Genomic DNA, 21,598 nt, shown 5'->3' with positions numbered 1-21,598 from the left:
GAGCACGGAGGGCGCCCGGTGGGGTGGGGAGGGCCGCAGGGGAGTGACGGCTGTGCTGGACCGTGGCCAGAGATCACGGAAGAGCCGCTGCAGCTGGGCTAGCCGGGAGGCCAGGACAGTGACTTAGGAGGGGAAATGGTCAACTTCTCCAGGGGTCGGGGAAACGCAATGTAGAACTTGGTGAGACTGGCAAAAATCAACAAGGTCTGTGACACTCATTTTTGTCTAGGGCTGGGAGAAGCGCTCTTTCATCCACGAAGAACAGATGTATAAAGTGGTATAGTCTTCCCGGGGGTCATTTTGTCAGCACGTTTCAAAGATTTTAAAGGGAACTCTCTCTGACTCAGCTGTTTCTGGGACTGTGCCGCACAGTACCCTCACACCCGCACGTAAGGGTGATGCACAAAGACGTGTACTGCCGCTTTGCTGTTCCAGGGAAAACCAGAGTCAACTCACCGTCTAAGGGCAAGGGAGTGGCCTCACACCTTCTATTACATCTATATAATTCTGTGAGGTCAGTAAAGAGAATGCCAGGGAGAGTCCTATGCTTGTGGTTCTATGAACACACCGCATCTTCTTTCCGGCCTTCCATAAGCTTTTGCACGCCCTGTCCCCTCTCTCTGGAATTCCCCGTCTTCATTTTCACCCCCACCCCCAGCGCAGAAGGCTTCCTGAGCCCCAGCTGTGCTGAGCTGCCTGCTCACTGAGCGCCCAGAGCAGGCACATCTCAAAGTGCATCGGGTGCTGCGGAAACTGCCCCCGTATATGCTGACATCGCACAAGGACTAAAAGAATGTTTTCTGGGTCACTAACCTGACTGTGGGTCGTGGTGGTGCTGAGCGTGTCAGTGCTTATGCTTACTGTACTGCTGTCTAAGCTGTGAAGGGTGCTGTCACTGGGGAGTCTCCTGCAGCAGCCCCGGGAGGGTAACTGCCCAGAGTGCTTCCTTCCCAGGGAGCTGACCCCAGCTCCAAGGGTAGATCCTGATTACGAACGGTCGCCTCTAGCAATTGGTGCAGAAAGAGAAATGTGGCCTAACTCAGCTTTCAGGAGGGCTCTTAGGCCATGCTTGGGGAAGAACTTTTTATAGACAGGAAGACGAAAGCCTGATGCTTCAGCAGCTGCCTGTGGCCACCCTAAGATCACAAAGGGACCAGCTGATGCTGTGGACAGCAGGGTGAAAAGGATGATGGGCCCTTGATGACATCATTGAGCCCCTGAATCAACCAACTCTGAAGCCAGTTTTTCCTCTGGCTAAGTGAGAAAATGAGCATTCTTTTTTTTAAAAGCCAGTCTCAGCTGGAGTTCCTTCTACTTTTAGCCAAAGCATTCTGACTCATTATCTATTGATACTTTGCTGATGAAATACATTGTAGCTTATTTTAAAATATTAATATATTCAATTGAATGTAAGTTTCCAATACAGATCCTACTTCTTTCAGCTTTCCAAGATAGATCTGTATCCCTGGTTTATTAATCAAATAGACTTTCTTTTGAAGGCATCCCCAAGGGTCTGTTCATCTTTCTAAGAAAATCATTCATACTTACCAACTTCCTTCCTCTCTTGATTTCTTTCTTTACTGATTCCACATCAAAATTTCTATCATTATTAGATGGATCATAGTCCTCACATTCCACAAGTGCCGAGGAATACAGCTGCAGATTGGGAAAAGAAAAACAATCCAGATTATGTACAAAGAAATGTTGAGAGCTACAAGTCAGAAAATGGTATCAAAAAAGTGTTCACCAGGAATGGAAGCTGACAAACTTTCGGGGTGTGTGAGCAGACCTCAAGCCACCCAGATTTTCTCTGGGAAAAGTCCTGATCCCGGGCATGTTTCACACTGCCTAACCCTGACCCTCAGTGGCTAACTGGACTTGGTCAAGGCCCAGATCCCAAGCTGGGCCAACCAAAGTTCCTATTCTAGGAAAGTTAAATAGGCTCTGAGGCACACAGTCAGAGAAGAGAAAGCCAGTCTACTGAGAGAGGGAAAACAAAAAATGAGGGCTAGACAGGACGTCCCAGGTTCCTAAGGGCTTCTCAGCTCCTGTTTCTTGGCCCTGCCTCTGGAGCTGCCTTTAGGAGCCACAGAGGGGCTCTGCAACTCACAAAGCCTCTTATGTATTCAGGTTGGCTTGAGTTTCTAAGAGCTTTTGGATCCAAAAGAATCCAAACTACTTCCTAATGAAAGACCAACATTACAGTATACTTAAATTATAAAGCGCATGAAAAACATTAGAAAAACATTCTGACCTGACATAGGCAAAGATTTCTAATAAAAGCAGAAACTATAAAAAAGTTGTCAAGCTGGTCGGGACTTCCCTGGTGGTCCAGTGGTTAAGAATCCACCTTCCAATGCAGAGGACATGAGTTTGATCCCTGGTCAGGGAACTAAGATACCACATGCCATGGAGCAACTAAGCCCATGCGCTGCAAAAAGAGACTTCACATGTTGCAACCAAGACTCAACACAGCCAAATAAATAGATAAATATTTTTAAAAGTTAAAAAGTTGGAATTCATCAAAATTAAAAGTTTTTGCTCTTTGAAAGACATTGCTAAGAAAAAAGAAAGGCAAGCCAGAAATTGGGAGAAAATATTTGCAATTCATATACCTGACAAAAAACGTATATCTAGGGTATAGGAAAAACTGTTGCCACTCAATAAGACAATACAATTAAAAATGGCCAAAAGATCTGGACAGACACTTCAGAGAAGAAGAGTTACAAATGGTGAATAAGCACATGGAAAGATGCTCAAAATTGGTAACCCGCAGCCACAGCCACAATGAGATACCAGTACACACTCACCAGATCGGTTAGAATTAAAAAGACTGAAAAATAACCAAGTGTCAATGCCGGTATGGAGCAAATGAAATGCTTACACATTGTTGGTAGAAGTATAAAATAATGCAGTCACCTTTAAAGTTAAACATACACTTACTTTATGACCTAGCATTCCTCTTCTAGGTATTCACTCAAGAAATAAAAGTGTATGTCCACATTTAAAGAAGGCAAGAATATACAATGGAGAAAAGGCAGTCTCTTCAATAAGCAGTGATGGGAAAATTGGACAGCAACATGTTAAAAAATGAAATTTGAACATCTTCTCATCATACACAAAAATAAATTCAAAATGGATTAAAGACCTAAGTGTAAGATGGGGCACCATAAAACTCCTAGAAGAAAACACAGGCAGGACACTCTTTGACAAAAAGCAATATTCTTTTTTATCTCCAAATGCAAGGAAAATATAAGCAAAAATAAACAAATGGGACCTAATTAAACTTAAAAGCTTTTGCATCAACAAACCATCAATAAGACAGAAAGACAACCTATTGAGTGGGAGAAAATATTTGCATATGATATGACCAGTAAGGGGTTAAAATACAAACAGCTCATAAAACTGAAGATCAAAAAAACAACCTGATTAAAAGATGGGCAGAAGATCTGAATGGGTATTTTTCCAAAGAAGACATGCAGATGGCCGAAAGGCACATGAAAAGATGCTCAGTATCACTGATCATCAGAGAAGGGCAAATGAAAACCTGAAAGAGATGTCACCTCACACCTGTCAGAATGGCTGTCATCAAGAAGACTGCACATAAATGTTGGTGAGGATGTTGAGAAAAGGGAACCCTGTGCATGGATGGTGGGAATGTAAGTTGGTACAGCTGCTATGGAAAACAATATGGAGGTTCCTCAAAAAAAACTAAAAACAGAACTATCATATGATCCAGCAATTCCACTCCTGGGTATGCATCCAAAGAAAATGAAAACACGAATTCAAGAAGATGCACATACCACAATGTTCATAACAGTGTTATTTACAATAGCCAAAGTGTGGAAGCAGACTAAGTGTCCATCAACAGACGGACAGATAATAAAGATGTGCGGTGTGTGACTCTTTGTGACCCCGTGGACTGTAGCCCGCCAGGCTTCTCTGTCCGGGAATTCTCCAAGCAAGAATACTGGAGTGGGTAGCCACTTCAGAAGATTCCTTCTCCAGGGGATCTTCCAGATCCATGGATCAAACTCGAGTCTCTCTCACTGCAGGCAGATTCTTTATTATCTGAGCCACTAGGGAAGCTCCTATATGTATATATAATATATATACACACACATATATATGTATGTATGTGTATATTTAGTATGCACACACACAAACGCACAATGGAATACTCTTCAGCCATAAAAAAGAATGAAATTTTGCCATCTGCAACAACATGGATGGATGTGGAAGGTATTATGCTTAGTGAAAGAAGTCAAAGACAGTACTTGTCATCACTTATATGTGGAATCTAAAAAAATAAACTAGTGATATAATACACAAAAAACACGCCTACATGAAGACACACAGTCAGATGTGCACAGCAGAGTTATCTTAAAATTCCCAGGTGGTGCTGGTGGTAAAGGACCCACCCTAATGAAGGAGACACAAGAGAAGCAGGTACCATCCCTGGGTTGGTAAGATTCCCTGAGGAGGGCATGGCAACCCACTCCAGTATGCTTGCCTGGAGAATCCCATGGACAGAGGAGCCTGGCGGGCCACAGTCCATAGAGTTGCAAAGAGATGGACACGACTGAACCAACTGAGCACAGCACACAGCATAGCCCCACAATGAAAATAATACATATGTCTATCAACAGACGAATGAATAAACAGATTAGGACAGATCCATACAATGGAATACTATGCAGAACTAAAAAGGAACAAATTACAGATACAAGAAACACCATGGAAGAATCTCCAAAGACTGTTAATGAGCAAAAGATGCCAGACACAAAGCATACATACTGGTTCCTTTCATATGAGATGAGAAAGACAGGTTCAACCTAGAGGTGCTGGGGCTGGGGGGGAAGTGGTTACAAGGAGGCATGAGAGAACCTTCTTGGGTAACGGAAATGTTCTACATCTTGATGGTGGTAGCGGTTACATTGGCAAATACGTGAATTCATACTCTCTGAACTGTACACTTAAAATGAGTGCTTTTTAATGTAAATTGTACCAACAGGGTTAACTGAACATACAAAATGAACATTAAGAGTATATTAGGATAAACATCACAATCAAATAGTGTTATTTTCAGAATGGCTTAACAGCAGAAAATAAACAAGCACATATCTTATAGTAACAAATTAAAAGGAGAAAACTTGAGACATGAAAACCAAACATATCAGAATCTTCTGCTATAAAGAAAGTTATTGGGACACTTGAACCTGAAACCTGAGTGGTCTGAGGATCAGGTGATAGTAATATATTAATGCTGAATCCCTGATTTTGATGGTTACATTGTGATTATGTAAATATCCTTGTTTGTAAAAAAGACACACTAAGCGTTCAGGAAAGATAATATATCGTGTCTCAATTTCCAATGGTTCTGTCAATGAAAATAATCAACGAACAATCTATAATAAGAATGGATTTGAGCCAAATGAAGGCCTAGCCCGGAAGTCCATTTCCCAGATTACTCTTAGAAACTGCTCCGAGAAAACACTGTTTCTAGTACAGTTTTATACCTTGTTAGAACAAAGAACATTAAACAAGTCAGCGTTACATTTCTTCAAAATTATTTTTAAAAAAAAAAGAAGAAAAAGAACAGACCAGCACATACGCAGTGAGTCAGTATGACCTTGGTACCTGGGAAGGGAGGTTTATCATCAACGAAGGACCTGTGTTGGCATGCCAGGAAGAGAGGCATTTAATCTTTATTTTTAACATGGACTTTTTTTACTTCTGGTCAATGTCCCCTTATCTCTAACAAATAAAGCAGATGTACAATGTATATTTGATAGGCCACAGAAAGACTATTTTAGTTAGCATAAAATTCAAGTTAACTCATGTATAAGCCAGAATGACTTTCCTGTATCTCAATATGTGAATAGTTCTTTGATCAGTTCCAACAAAAAAGATTCTTTGTACTGTATGTGCAACTTTTCTGTAAGTTTGAGATTTAAGAAAGTCAAAGTATGTATATAAAAAAAGAAAGCATCTAGCACTGTGCATGCCCAGAGAAAGAGAGGGAAAGAACCCAGAAGATCATTACAATAGATGCAGAAAAAAGCGCTTCATAATATTCAATACTTTAACTTGTATAAAACTAAAAATAAAAGAGAGCTATCTAATTTTAATAAATTGGAAGTATTAAGAACTTAAATACAAATTTAATGATAAAACCTAGAAGCATCCCAGTAATATAAGAACAATCAAGGCTCACTAAAATGCTTCTAATCACCAGTATAACAAATGTTCTAGAAAAATGTGGTAAAATAAGAAAAAGAAATTAAGAGGCCCAAAAATTTATAGGAAAAAAAAGTCTTCATTTATAGATGAGGACTGCCCAAATAAAATATCCAAGTAAATCTGATTTTTAGATGCAAGAATTTGGCAAGATTTTTGGATGAGTTAAAAAAAAATCAATAGTGTTTGTGTATATCAATTATGTTGTCTAGTTGCTAAGTCACATCCGACTCTTGCAACCCTGTGGACTATAGTCTCCTCTGTTCATGGGATTCTCCAAGCAAGCATACACTGCAGCAGGCTGTCATTTCCTCTCCAGGAGATCTTTCTGATTCCCAGATTGAACCTGCATCTCCTGTATTGGCACGTGGGTTCTTTACCACTGAGCCACCCGGGAAGCCAGTATACCAATAATAGTCCATTTTAAAAATGTATTAACAAAAACAAAACAAAAACCAATGCAGGAATAGACCTGACCCAAAGTTCTGACAAAAATTGTTGGGCATTTTTGAAATTCATAAAAGATGTGGCTAATTGGAGAGACAGCCCTGTTAATGGAAAGACATATTGTGAGGGTGTCTATTTTTCCCAAATTTATCTATAAATTCCATAGAATTCCAGTTAAAATTCCAATAGAAATTTCTGTGAAACCTGATAAGCTGATCTCAAATTCAAAGTGCAAAAAAAAATAACTAAGGCTTATCGTAAAATCATAGTAATTAAGAGCATTGTACCAGCTCAGGGATACATAAGTGACCAATGGAACAGAATGGACAGCCAAGAAAGATATCTGTGCCCATATGACAATACTGTTAAGAGCAACAGGTAAGGATGAAGGTTCAAGAACTAGACATCTAGGTGAGAGTCCTGGCTCAGTCACTTACAGCCCCGCGACCTTGGGCAAGTCACTTAATCTCTCTGTGCCTCAGTTGTTCCACCTTTAGTTTGGGCGTAATTACAAAACCTCCGTCTTAGAGTAGTGGTGAGGGTGAATAGTTAAGCACAGGTAAGCTCCCAGAGTGTTACCTTACACACAGTGGACACCAAATCATAATAACAATAACCATTATTATGACTACAGATCAGTAAGGAAAGGATAGTTTGTTTTTTAATAACAGTGCAGGAAAGTGAAAGTGTTAGTTGCTCAGTTGTGTCCGATTCTTTGCCATCCCATGGACTGTAGCCCACCAGGCTCCTCTGTCCATGGGATTCTCCAGCGAAGACTGGAGTGGGTAGCCATTTCCTTCTCCAGGGGACCTTCCCAACCCAGGGATCGAACCTGGGTCTCCCACACTGCAGGCGAGATAGAGCTGGGGGAAGTAGTTAATCACATGGAAAAAACAAAAAAAGTGAGAGAGTCAATTCCTAGGTAGGTTGATAAGAAGTCCAGGTTACTCAAAGAGGAGAGAGGGGGCTGGAGTGCCCAAAGAGGAGAAAAGGACAAATGTTTTTTTCTACACTGCTTTGTCTTAGTCAATATAACAATGAATCTTGCTCAAAGACATGTTTCTCCTTAACAAGAACCTTCTGACTAATCTTGTTATCTTAAGATGTATGTTGTGGGAGTGCATCTGTAAGACCCTTTATTATAATAAGGTATATAGCGCCCTTGCAAAGACCAGTGAGCGGGGTACTCTCCACCCCCCTTCTGATGTCTGTGTCAGAAGCTTTCTCTGTCCCTTTTTCATTTTAATAAAACTGCTACACAAAAGCTCTTGAGTGATCAAGCCTGGCTCCTGGTCCCAAAGCTAAACCATCTTCAGATACCAAGAATCTGGCATTGTTCACCATAAGCTGTCAAAAGTAGATCCCTGTTTTATATGGTAATCCAGATAAATTCAGTTGCATCAAAAATATCGCTTCCCTTAATTATTTCAATCTTTCCTTTAGCTTTCTAATTTGTTGTTGTTTAGTAGCTAAGTTGTATCCAACTCGTTTGTGACCCACAGACTCTAACCCAACAGGCTCCTCAGTCCATGGGGTTTCCCAGGCAAAAGAGGGAGTTGCCATTTCCTTCTCCAGGGGATCTTCTCAACTAGGGACAAACCCACATCTCCTGCATTGTCAGATGGATTCTTTACCAGTGAGCCACCTGGGAAGCCCATAGCTTTCTAATTTACCTCAGTCCTAAATGAGCTGTTTCTAAATCCAAAGGCATTCTTATTATCAACAATAAACTGATTAGCATAAGTTAAAAAAGAAACTAAATGAGAACAACACAATTTTTAAACTTTTTGGGAAACAGAACCTTAATATGGAAAAGAAATTTTTAGGGTGAAAATCCTACAAATTATAAAGGAAAATGACGAATGTTAATTACATTACAAGCTTCCATGCAACAGGAAGCACCATAAATAAAATCAAAAGCCAAATATATGATAAAGCATTGAATGTATTTTTATGTAAATATATGTAAGTGAAATTAAGATCTCAAAAATAAAATGTAGTCTCTGAACAGAAGTCACAGAATCAACAAACAGAACTGCAAAAAGAAAGCAAATAGAACCACATAGAAGAAGCACAGCAAGGGAGGTGCAAGCCCACTATGTCATCCAGGAACTGCAAATACAAACAAGAGACTATCTCACACCCATCTGAAAGGAAAACATTAAATTTCATAGCATCATGACAGACACCAAACCACAGACCCAAGGAGGAACTGTGAAGAGAAAGAAAAGAAAAGCTACAGGCTGGGAGAAAATACATAAAATATATCTGTCAAAGGACTTCTATCCAAAATACAAAGAGCTCTTAAAACTTAACAACAACAAGCTAATTAAAAACTGGACAAAAGATCTGAACAGACAACACCAAAGAAGATACACAGATGGCAAATAAATACATGAAAAGATGTTCAAAATCTCGTGTCATCAGGCCACTAATGATTCAGATACAAACAACATGAGCTCACTCATTTCGGGTGGGGATGTAAAGTGGCACAGCCACCGTGGAGGACAGTTCGGCAATTTTCTACATAATTACGCACACTTTTACCAGATCTAAATAAATAAATAGATCACACAGCACTAAGTGTTGACAAAGAAGAAGTGGAAGTCGAACTTGGCGCAATCCCTTTGGAGAGCAGTTTGGCACATTTCTTGAGGCGCAGAATGCACTCTTCCTGAGCCCAGCAGTTCTGCTTTTTGCTAAGTGCCCCCCAGATCAGAGGAAAGCTCCCATGAATTAGGAGACCTATCCAGGGATATTCATGGCAGCTGGTCAGTCACATAAAAAACTGGAAAACCCCAAATGATCATTCACTTTAATAGTGATTATACGGACTTCCCTGGGGGTCCAGTGACTAAGAATGTGCCTGCCAATGCAGGGGACTTGGGCTCGATCCCTGATCCGGGAAGATCCCACACGTCTTGCAACTAAGCCTGTGCATCACAACGGCTGAGCCTGCGCCCTGCGGAGCCTCTGCTCTGCAACAAGAGAAGCCCCGGCGCTGAGAAGCCCACGTACCGCCAACTAGAGAGCAGCCCCTGCCTGCTGCAACTAGAGAAAGCCCAGGCGCAGCAACGAAGACCCAGCACAGTCAAAAGATAAGTAAATACTAAAGAAAAACAAAATCATTTTAAAAAGACTAATTACAGTCATAAAATGGAATACTGTAACATTTAAAATTAAAGATTAGAGCTACTATCAACATGGATAAGTCTCACTAATCCACAGAATTTGATAGAAATTCTGTAAAGTCCAAGAACATATAAAACAATATCATATTATTATTTAGAAATACTTAAATATGTGGTGGAAGCATAAAATTAAAAACACAACATAATAATAAGTACCAAATTTGTGTTGGTGAAGGAATGCCACGAATGGGACAGAGAAGGGAGAGTCCTTAACTATCTACGTTGTTTTTCCTTAAAAAAAATAAAAGCTGAAGTGAGTATCATATAATATCATTTAATAAGTCTGGGGTAGACATTTTATAAATGTCTATGGGTATCTGTTACATTTGAAATATTTAAAATATCTTTAAAGAAGCTTCTTCACCATAATTCCTTATGTTTGATCAGTTATAAATAAAACCAAAAGTAATCAAAAAATATTACTATCTGAAACTTTAAAACGAGAAAATATGCTCCCCAAATCCCCACTTAAAAGCCCAAACCATGGGCAGCCAATGTGTTGTTCTTTGTTGTATTCAAAGTACATTTATCTATTTCAGGATGTCCTTCCCTGAAGGACTCATGTGTGTTCAAACTTACCAAACAGTTTTCATGAGCAGCTATATTCTCTGACTGTGCAAAGTACAGGACACTACACTCGAGGTCTTTGGGGCAGAGCGCGCATATCCTTTTTTGCAACCTTTCTGCAACCTGGAAGACACCTACAAAGTAACATCCCTCATGAGAAATGGAAAAGTGGAATTCCTTGGTCTGTAACTCCTCCACCCATCTGAAAGGAGAGGGCTGGGCACTTGTTTTTAGAAGAGAGTCTTAGCTCCCAGGGAGAGAAAATTCGGGACCCAAGTAGAAAAGCACCTTTGCAATTATTTAAATTTTACTTTTGCATTTTTTTAATGGCTTAATGAAAAAAAAAAAAAAAAAAATATTTTATTTAAAATGTCCAGGGACTTTCTAAAAACTAAATAAATAAAAGATCTAAACATGAGGGACAATGGGGTTCCCAGATGGCGCTAGTGGTAAAGAACCCGCCTGCCAAGGCAGGAGACATAAGAGACACGGTTTGACTCCTGGGTCGGAAAGATTCCCATGGAGGAGGGAATGACAACCCACTCCAGTCTTCCTGCCAGGAGAATCCCATAGACAGAGGAGCCTGGTGAGCTAACAGTCCACAGGGTTACAAAGAGTCAGACACGACTGGAGACACTGAGCACACACAGACATGAGGAAACCCTTTGCCTAACAAACTTTAGTAGGAATTTAAATACAAAGTTCTCACATCACTTTCCTGCCCATAGGAAGTTCTCAATTATAATCATTGACATTATAAATCAATTGTATTCAAGAAATAATGCTCTAACCACCTATAAAAAAGAATTTAGATTCTTATATTATATTCAAAAATTTGGGGTGAATTAAAGAAGTAAATGAACAATGTACTTAAATGTGATGTAATCTAGCATTATAATAAATTAGGAGAGAAAGATACATGATAGGAAGCAGATTTTTTTTTTAAGAGAAGAATGAAGAAGGGAAAGAAACAGAGAGCGAGCTAGGAAGAACAGGGAAGAGTCAGAGACGGAGAAAAAAGCCAGCTGTTCCCAACAGCCCAGTTGGACGTACCAGTGGGAGACAACCTTTACTCTCTAATCTATTAGTTTGCTGTTAATTTGGCCACAAGCATCCATGTAGTATTTCTTCGCCCTTTCCAATGCTCATCCTCTTTATTCATCTGGTTTTCCATAGCAGAAAGCACTTTCAATTTTACCTTCAAATTTCAGTTCTGAAACAAAACTTCATTTAACGGTGAAAGGGTTTAATTTAGATGAGGTTAAACTGCTTAAGCACTTCTTAAAAGTCTTTTTGGTTACTCCAAAGTGGAAGATCTCGCGGCACCTCTCTTAAATCAGACTTTGCATCTCACACTGTCCAAAGACCTCACTTTGGAGCTAGCATTTGTTTCACGTTCAGATGAGTTTCTTCTTTAATTATCATCTGTTTCCTGGATTGGAGTTCTGCTTAGTGGGGCTACAGATGAGTGATCCTCCTGCTCCTATCAACCAAGAAAACAGGAGTGCGGGAGACTGAGAGAAAATGCCTCAGATGAAATGCAACCAGCGAACTGCTGCTTTTCATTCCTCTCCAACTACCACTGAGTTGGGAGCACCTCTTTGTACAAGAGTCACTGTGTTGAGGACTCTAGACCAGTGCTGACTGTAGAAACACCATGTGAGCCACAGGTGCAAATGAAGAATTTCTAGAAGCCTCATTTAAAAAAGCAAAGGAGGCTCTCCGCCCGACCGCCGCCGCGCCGCCATCATGGACACGAGCCGTGTGCAGCCCATCAAGCTTGCCAGGGTCACCAAGGTGTTGGGCAGGACCGGTTCTCAGGGACAGTGCACGCAGGTGCACGTAGAATTCATGGACGACACGAGCCGCTCCATCATCCGAAACGTGAAAGGCCCCGTGCGCGAGGGCGACGTGCTCACCCTGTTGGAGTCAGAGCGAGAGGCTCGGAGGCTGCGCTGAACTTGTGACTGGGTGCTGGCTGTCTGGGTTGTCGCCTTGGCCCAGCAGGATGATCTGCTGTTAATAAAGTGTTTGTATCGTATGTAAAAAAAAAAAAAAAAAAACAAAGGAGGGACTTCCCTGGAGGTCCCATGGTTAACACTCTGTGCTCTCCATGCAGGGGGCATGGGTTTGATCCTACTGGGGATCTAAGATTCCACATGCTGCATGGCAGGTCCCCCTCAAAAGGAAGTTGGTGAAATTAATTTTAATAGGCTTTATTCCATCAAATATATCCAAAATACTACCCTTTCAACATTTAATCAATAAAACAATTAACTCATCCTTTGTACCGAGTTTTGAAGTCCGGTGTGTTTAGTGCTTACTGCACGTCTCAACTGGACAACCCACATTTTCAATGCTCAAGAGGCAGAGGCAGACAGTGGCTACCGTATGGAAGATATGGTACAGATGGAAGAAGGTACAGCAGAGGATATAAAAGAAACATGAGACAGAACTGTTGACTGCAAGAAGCTTACAAGGTAAACAAGGAGACGCAGTAGCAACTAGGAAAGTAAAATAACAGAATACCTGGCACAGAGTAAAGTAGCTGTTGAGTAGGAAAGACCTCACTTTGGAGCTAGCATAAAATACATGCTATGGTAAGAGGAGGAAATGCTCCCTATAGGATGGGGTGCTAGCAAGGACACGGATTTGAGCCGGTACAACCTGGAGATGAAAAGGGGAGTCAAGGTGGGAGGGACGTTGCAGACAGAAGCACAGACGGGGGAAGAGGCCAAGAGGTCTGACTGGGAGACAGCCCATCAGCGGGACTGAAGAGGAGAGTTCGTGCAAAGGAAGCTGGAAAAGAATTTGAGGAACAGATGGTGAAAGGCTGCCAGGAAGGATTTTTGAGGAGGGGAATAACATGATGAAAGAGTTGTCTTAAGCTCCATTTCAGTACAAGGAGAGAAATACAGTGCACCTGGACAGAAGGCTGGATGTCATAATGCTGTCTGTTCTATCTCAAGTAAGGGCAAACAAAAACATGCTGCCTGCCATCAAGCCATCAGCCACTGCAGCCAAACCCCAAAAAATGGGGTGCCCTCAGGGGAATTCAGGATGGTGAAACCAGAATACTTGCTCTAAATACCTACAATGCATTTCTAAGGAATAATTTCCATGAGCCCAGATTCTTGCCTCTTCCCATACTTAGAAAAGCTCTAAAATCATTAACTTGAGATTTTGTTATTAGCAGTAGTCTTCTGATGTTCAACCACATGTTTGTTTTCAGCAAAATCTACATATCCTGGCTCCTCCCTCACCTCTTCAAAGCAGTTCCTGACTCTGGCTCCCAGGCTACAGTCCTGAGTAAGGTCCCCACATGAAACAAAACTTGCAATTTTTAGGCTGTGTTTTTCTTTGGTTGACATAAGTTTTAGATTTAATACCATTTCAAGTTAAATCTCAAGAAGGTTATTTTAAAGAGGTTTAAAAATGTATTATTTGGAAGAATAAATGATTATGGGCAGTGAACAAAACTTAGGGAAAAATGAGAGAGTGTCTGTCTGATTTTAAGACATACTATAAAGGTACAGCTGGGACAGAAAGTTAGATGACTGAGTCAAAAAAGAATACAAAGTGCAGAGAGAGATGAATCATCATCTCTAATTATGAATATAGGATATCACAAGGTGGCATTTGCGTTTCTTCTCTGGCACTGACATCCTTAGCCCATTCTTCTACTGGGTTAGTCACTATTTCCTTCCTCTTTCCTGACTTATAAGAGCTGTACTGTCTCCTGGTTTATCCAGGCTCACCATCACACATAGGAATGACTCCCAGCAGACATGTTTGTACTATGTGACTCTTTCCCTATGCAGCTGACAGTCCTAGAGGACCTACCTGCCCGTCCCAGATATACAGAATTCAGAATAGAAGATTTTAGTTCAGACTGGGCTGGCTTCTTGAAGAAGGAGATGTAAAAAACTGAGAAGCTGTGAGTGTGGCCATCTTCTATCCCATTAGCAGGAAAACTGGACCAAAGAAAGAGAAGAACAAAGCAGATATGCTCAGTGCTGTCAAAGTTTATGAAGACTTTTCAGGCCCTGGTTCCTGGCTCTTTCTGGAAAACACAACAGCATCCATGCTCCTGCGATGAGTCTGGTCTCCCTGCTTTCCAGTTATAAGCATCCCTTTTGCTTAAATGGTATCAGGTTGATTTTGCACTATTTGTAGCCAGCAGGCCCTAGTGAACACTGCCACTACCATGGCCTGATCTGTGTGTGCAGGCACATGTGCACCTGAGAGTGAGCTCTGGCAGCAGTGTGGAAAAGTGGACTGCCTTGCCCTCACTGTCTTTTATCTGGTCCAGTCTGATAAGCTCATGTCCCTCCTCCTGCTTTCCCTTGTCACACCTCCACTTCCTTCTTCACATTGCTGCCAGAGAGGGCTATCTACAATGTCCACTGTCCATGTTTCTCTCTTGCTAAAAACCCTTCTCTATCACCTGGAGAATAGAAACCAAGCTCTTTACATGCAGACTCACTGGCTTCTTCAGTGCGTGATGAGCACCTATTATGCATCCTTTTAGGCACTAGAAATAAAGCAGGGAATAAGATGTGAATTTCAACACTCATGAAACTTACATCCTAGTAGTAGAGACAGACCCTCAAACACATTATTTTCAGGTAGTAGTAAGTGTATGAAGAAAAGCCGAGCAAGGGAAGGAGGGTGAGATTGATGAGGGACGGGGGACGGCTCTTCTAAACAGGGTGGGCAGGCAAGGCTGTCTGTGGAGGTCACCGCTGAGCAGAGATTTGAATATGGTGGGGGTTTAGAGGACTCACAAGGCAGAGAGGGGTGGCAGGCATCAAGATGGGTAGGGACGGGATCAGATCAGGACACGGGGTTCACGGTAGCCACAGTAAGATTATTCTGGAAGCAATGAGACTACTGGAGGGCTTTGAGCAGGAGAATCATATTTGCTTTTTGTTTTATAAGGTCCTTTTGGCTACCGTGCAGTCCTGTCTGTACGAGAGGCTAGAGTGGAAGCCAGGAAACCCACAGTCTAGGCCTGAGATGATGGTGGCTTGGATGGTAGTGATAGAAGTGGCAAGAAGAGGTCAAGCTTGAGATACATTTTGTTGACAGAACTGACTGGTCTGCCTAACACGTGAGGTGGGAGGCAAGGAGGAAAGAGCGGCACTGAGTGTGGCACTAGGGTCTTGGTCTGAGCACCTGGGTGAACGGAAGGGGGAAGGCTGCTAGTGGTTGAGTAGGTCTGGAGAATGTGGGTGTGTACAGGCAAACAGGAGTTTGAGATCACTCCAGGCATTGATTAAATTGGTTATAGGAGTCTGGAGTTTGGGGGAAAGGTCGAGAAACAACCTCATCTCCAGTAACTCATCTTGCATTCTGTATGATCACTAGTGCTAGTGTTAAGTCACTCAGCTGTGTCCAACTCTTTGCGACCTCATGGACTGTATGTAGCCCACCAAGCTCCTCTGTCTACGGGATTCTCCAGGCAAGAATACTGGAGTGGGCAGCCATTCTCTTCTCCAGGGGATCTTCCCAACCAGGGATCAAACCCAGGTCTCCTGCATTGCTGAAAGAGTCTTTACCGTTTGAGCCACCAGGGAAGCCCACTAGCTAAATGCTCGCTGGCTAAAATGAAATAGTCAACATGTTGCTTCACTTGTGGCTGCCACACTTGATGTTTTGTGGCTGGCGCCTTTATTCGAGTCTTCATCTCTGGACTGCCCTTTCACCCTTTCTACCCCTGGGTGACTGACTCTTGCCTTTTAAAACGAAGACAGGGTGTCCCCTGAACACCAGGCTGAGCTGAAGGAGCCCCTCATTTGCGCCTCTGTGGTTCTCAGCAGCTCACACACGAGTTGCCTATTAGATTCTCTAGGGCAGGGTCTGCCTAGCTCATCACTGTATTCCTGGCACCTGGTCCTGAGCCTAAACTGGGAAGAAGGTCTACACGGGTTAGAAGACCCACACCTGTTGAACTGCAAGAAAGCTGCCCCCTCAAGAGGCTGCTGTCTCACTTAAAGACAGGGCCACAGACTTGAACTACTAAATGGAAAGGAGGGCATGGTTCCAAAACATTACATTCTCTGTGAAGTTTCCAAACTGCTTCCTGAAACCCAGCCAGCCCCACCCCCTCTCCCCGCCCGGCTTCTCCGGTGGCTCAGCGGTTTAAAAATAAATAAATAAATAAATCCGCCTGCCAATGATCCGCCTGCCAAGATACCCTGGAGGAGGGCATGGCTACCTACTCCAGTATTCCTGCCTGGGGAATCCCTTAGACAGAGGAGCCTGGCGGGCTACAGTCCATGGGATCACAAAGAGTCGGACGCGATTTAGCGACTAAACAACTGATCCTGAGACCCAACTGACCAGTCCCTTCAAAAGGGGTCCACCTCCAACCTAGCTCCCCCGTCCCCCGGGCACTTCTCCGACCGCATTGTTTTAAAAGCGGGTGGAGCCGCGCTGGGAAAGGAAACCCACAGGCTTTTCTTTCGCTTTTCCCAGCTGGCTGCATTCCTAGCGCTGTAGGACCGCAGTAATGGGCTGTCCCATCTGCAGTGGGGGAGGCAAGGCACACGGTAAACGGAGGCAAACGATCGCCCCTCCGAGAGGCCCCGGGTAGTGGTCTGGGCGCGGGGCCGCCGGCGGTGGACGCCCGGGGGCCGCGGGGCAAAGACTTCAGCGCGGTCTCGGAGTGGGGGCTGGCGACTCCCATAAGGCGGCGACCGGAGAGCTGCCCTGGGCCCCCACCGAGCCCCATCCGACCGCCCCCGGCGCCGTACTCACCGGTCGGGAGCGGGACTATGTCCCGCGCGGCCTGGGCCTCGGACCAGCTGGCGCCGCGGGTCGACTCGGGCGCGGAAGGCCCGGCCGTGTCCATGTCTGCGCGCTGCGTCCCCGCCGCCGGAAGTCCGCTTTGGCGAAATCAAGCTGATGGATTTCCCCTACCGGGGAAGCGCACCGAGGCTTTGCAGACGGCTTCTCTACCTCCGAGTCTGAATTCGAACTGCTTTAAAAAAAAAAACGAATCACGCCAGGCGCTCCCCACCCTGTGCCCACTTATCCGATGGTCGGAGGAAAGGTGGCCGAAGCCCCTGGACTCAGCTGGAGAACTGATGGGTCTTCCTGAGGGATTACCCGTTATTTTCAAAAAGCCGTTATCACGTGGGGCTTCCCTGGCGGTCCAGTGATTGAGACTCCACACTTCCACTGCAGGGGGCCCGGATTCAATCCCTGATTGGGGGAACTAAAATCCCACATGCCATGTGGCACAATCAAAACTAACACTCCACACCCCCCTCCCCCCCCCCAAATATTAACAGTGCAATGCCAGTTTCCAGTGGTCAGCCATTATTTCACTCACACACACCCCAAGTTTGGGCTGAATACGTCTATCATAAGCGGAGGCAGAATTAACAGTACAATGCCAGTTTCCAGTGGTAAGCCTTTATTTAGCACCCATAATGTACACAGCACCATACAAGATGAGGTTTCTGGCGCACGGAACAAATACACAAAAGAACATAGACGCGGGTAATTAAATCGCAGTTACAAAATAAGTTGCTCTGTAAAAAAGAAACATGTAATAGCTGGTGGTTTGCTGAGGCAATCAAAGGAAAAACTTCTTGAAGTCTTGTTTTTTTGAGCAGGTTTTGAAGAGAGGAAAGGAGGCAAATTGGGGATAGAAAAGAGAAAGTGTTAAAAAGGATAACTTAGTCTTGACCAACACACATGAATTACAGAAGCAGGTGTGTGCAGCAGCAAAACGAGAGAAAAGGGCAGGCTCTGGCAGCAGTGCTTTGCCTTCAAGCGGTAAGACTGACTCATTGCCAGGCCAAAAAGTCCTAAAGAGACTGAAAAAGAGATTGAATAGCTCAGCTGGGCCAAGTGAAGCAGGTGAAGGGCCCCTTCCCCCATTCTCAGATCATAATCTCAGCTTTTCAGTGTTCCACTCTTGAGGAGGAGCAGACTGCCAAGATCACTAAGGAGAGCCTAAAACCTGAAAGACAAAGACCAAAGGAAACAGAAAAACAGAAACCTTGCAGGTCACAGAATATTCAGGAAGAAAATATAGGCATGAATGCCTGTGTGTGATGTACTATATAAATAGTATTTTCCAAGAGATAAGATACTGCAACCATGAACCAAAAATAGGATACTATTGAAAAACAAAATGTTCAGAGAGCTCTAGAAATAAAAAAATGAGACCCCCCCCCTCAAATAAACTAAGAAACCAAAAAACCCACCACAATAGACAAATTGGAAGATTACGTTGAGGAAATCTCCCAGAAAGTAGAGCAAGAAGACAAAGCTGGAAATTAACAGAGAAGGTAAGAAAATCAGAGAACCAATCCTGGAGGTCTACTGTCTGGGTAACAGGAATTCTAGAAAGAGAGAACAGATAAGTTGTCATTAAAGAAACACTTCAAAAAAAGGACCCTAAGAACAAAGTTTTCAGATTGAAAGATCCCACCAAGCACCTAGTATCAGGTATAATAATAGACCTTTACTGGGAACAGAACGCTGGGTCAGAGAGATTGCTGTAAGGTTCGAGAGAGAGAAAGACTGGTCACAAATATAAGAGAGAAAGAATGGCCTCTGACTTCCAACAGTCACTCTGAAGGCCAGAGGTGAAAACATTTTCAGATTTCAAAGCAGCAACACTGGAATGTAGTAGGTATGTTCAAAATTGGGTATGAAAGCTACTCACGAACTCTCTGCCCTGCCAAAACAGCAATCAAGTGTAAGGGCAAAAGAACATGTTGAAACATATAGTCTCATTTTTTCCCTTTCAAAAGGTATTGGACGATGTGCTTCACCCATAAAGTGAGAGTCATTCAGTTGTGTCCAACTCTTTGTGACCCCATGCCCATATGTGGCAGTAAATTAATGAAAGGAGAAATAAGGGGATTTAACTAGAAATAGACCTGACGTTGGAAAAACAAAGGGAATCTCTAGGATGCTGACGGGAGATGACAACTGGGAACCAGTACAGATGAAGGAGATCAAGATGTCAGATCTCTGTACAAATCTCCCATACTTTTCAAGTGTCATTTCATTTCAGTGCGTTGCCTAAAATTCGTGTATCTTTACTGTGACTAAATTAACTTCTCAGCTTTCCCCATTTGTCTATGACTGTCGGGTTACAATTTCTTGCTCACTTTCCTAGCTCTTTGGTTTTCCACTCTCTAAACTACCTTCAAGTTAAATTTTTATTTATTTCAATATTTTTAAGAAATTAAATCCGGTACAAACTTAGATTCTTGTTTGAAAGGTGCTGCTGCTGCTAAGTCACATCAGTCGTGTCCGACTCTGTGCAACCCCACAGATGGCAGCCCACCAGGCTCCTCTATCCCTGGGATTCTCCAGGCAAGAATACTGGAGTGGGTTGCCATTTCCTTCTCCATTGTCTGAAAGGTAACCAAAGGTAATTAAACCCAGAAGCAAGCTAAGAAAAAAGAAAAAAACAAACCCTAAAAAACCCAGAACTACTTCAATTACTCCTTTTTGAGCTAGTATTCCTATGCTGGTTCCAAGGGTGGGGAGAACTTCCTGACAGCCAAATGTACATCTTTGTTATAGATAAAGTTAGTTTTAACTCTTGGAGGCTCTCACCCCCTTTTCACTAGATGATCATGGTCAGGAAACCTACAGCAGAGTAAATCTTTCCCTTTTTCTCTAGGAAAATAATTTGCACATTATGCCCAGGAAACTCCAACGGTCTGTTTCAGACTTTTTCAACAGAATTGTTTACAACAATTCTTACCCAGCACCATCTCTTCTGGCAATAAATAAGCCACATCTGACTATTCTCTCAAGTTTCCTTTTCTTACGGTTCTACTCTGTTTAGAACAAAAATATTTCAGCTCCTCCAAGTTTGTATTCCCTCTTTTCCTGTGTTTGTATAGAAGGAGTGAAGAGAATCTGTGGAAAAGAGGTTTCATTTCAAAAAATGTGCCAAAACTTTCCCCTAGGAGAGTTTTCTCTTCTTTCTCACTCAAGTGGACTGACGGGACATTATTTCATGGAGCTTATCCAATTAATTTAAAATACTTGGAAGTAATTTGCATAATATTAATATTCTTCAGGCTCTGATGCCCAGCTTATGGCTCACAATGGTAAATTATTTGCCAGGAATTAAACATAAATAAATTTTGCAGGTAAAGAGGTGAAATTTGGCCCTGTGGGGCCCTGAAAGTCAAAGATAATAATTACAAAAGCAGTAAGAAGTGCTGAAATTAACTATGACATTTGTTCTTTTGAATACATAATTTACAAATAAGTTACAAATTATATAGTGGTATTTCATATAAAATATATACATCCATTCTACTCATGTATAGTTGAAGAGCAGTAAGAATAAAGAGATAGACTATGCGTATGAAAATGTCCCTATTTTGTTCCAAGCATTTCTAAGTAATGAAAATAAACTCTCCCAATAAGGGTAAACTGAGAGGAATTCTCTTGACAGATCGTAATGTAAATTAATTCCACTGACCACAGGGGGTTCTTTTGCATGGCCCTAGGTTCAGCTTGATCAGCTGATTTCATGAGCAGGTATTAACTACAGATTTATAATATTTTTCTTCTGCATTTATTAACCCCACATTGGCAGAGGATTTCTTTCTCAGGCATAGTCCCAGCTTCATAACCATAATCCCATGTTAGTTCTGTTCTTGCTTTCACATACCTAGAAAGTAGAAATTTTAAAAATAATCATAAATTATCCTGAATGAACCACATTTGATTATAATCAATTTTCATATTAACATCATTAACCCTCCTCAACAATATGGTTTTCTCTCTCCAACATCCACTACTTAGGAATGCTCTTTTTATTTGAGTTTTATTTCAAATCTACTAAAATCCCAAATAAGAAGAAACTTGTCAATATCCACAAGGGAGGAAGTGTGTTTTTAAAAAGAGTGGGCCCCAGCAATGCACTGAGGCCCGGGGAAGTAATCGGGGGTAGTTTTGACTTAAAAGATGTAGCATTCTGCATCATTTATTCTCTGAACTGAACTGGCTGAGACCTGCCATTTTTAGCCTTTTTGGACATTAATTCTAAGAGGAAATAAGAATTAAAATTTCAACTATTTAAAATTTTATCGCCTCTAAACAGTTTGGGATGACTGAGTATTCTAGGGTACCAGAGAGTTGGGGCTATAGCATATATC

At 42.4% G+C, this 21,598-nt stretch overlaps 2 protein-coding genes across 12 annotated transcripts in view; one reads left to right on the top strand and one right to left on the bottom strand.

The window, feature by feature from the left end:
• Nucleotides 1-21,598, bottom strand: part of SETDB2 (SET domain bifurcated histone lysine methyltransferase 2) — a 77,483-nt gene that overhangs the window by 16,743 nt on the left and 39,142 nt on the right. For 5 of the 11 annotated variants that reach the window (XR_011466280.1, XR_011466283.1, XR_011466284.1 and 2 more), the window contains 3 exons: nt 17,208-17,427; nt 14,289-14,419; nt 1,549-1,656 (listed from right to left, as the gene is read on the bottom strand). Coding sequence is in view for 3 of the 11 variants with exons in the window: in XM_070380323.1 (XP_070236424.1) it covers nt 1,549-1,656; nt 10,458-10,579 (230 nt within the window). In the remaining 8 variants the exon portion in view is untranslated. Of the gene's footprint in view, nt 1-1,548; nt 1,657-10,457; nt 10,580-14,288; nt 14,420-17,207; nt 17,428-17,852; nt 21,112-21,598 lie in introns of those variants that run through there. The other 6 variants (XR_011466281.1, XM_070380323.1, XM_070380319.1 and 3 more) reach the window with 6 other exon arrangements.
• Nucleotides 12,153-12,486, top strand: LOC102265456 (small ribosomal subunit protein eS28-like). Its single transcript, XM_070380833.1, has one exon. It carries the CDS (start codon nt 12,195-12,197, stop codon nt 12,402-12,404), a length of 210 nt encoding a protein of 69 aa, XP_070236934.1. The 5' UTR covers nt 12,153-12,194; the 3' UTR covers nt 12,405-12,486.

This window comes from Bos mutus, chromosome 12 (genome assembly GCF_027580195.1).
Source record: "Bos mutus isolate GX-2022 chromosome 12, NWIPB_WYAK_1.1, whole genome shotgun sequence".
Lineage (NCBI taxonomy): Eukaryota > Metazoa > Chordata > Mammalia > Artiodactyla > Bovidae > Bos > Bos mutus.
This window is presented reverse-complemented; position numbering and strand designations above follow the sequence as displayed.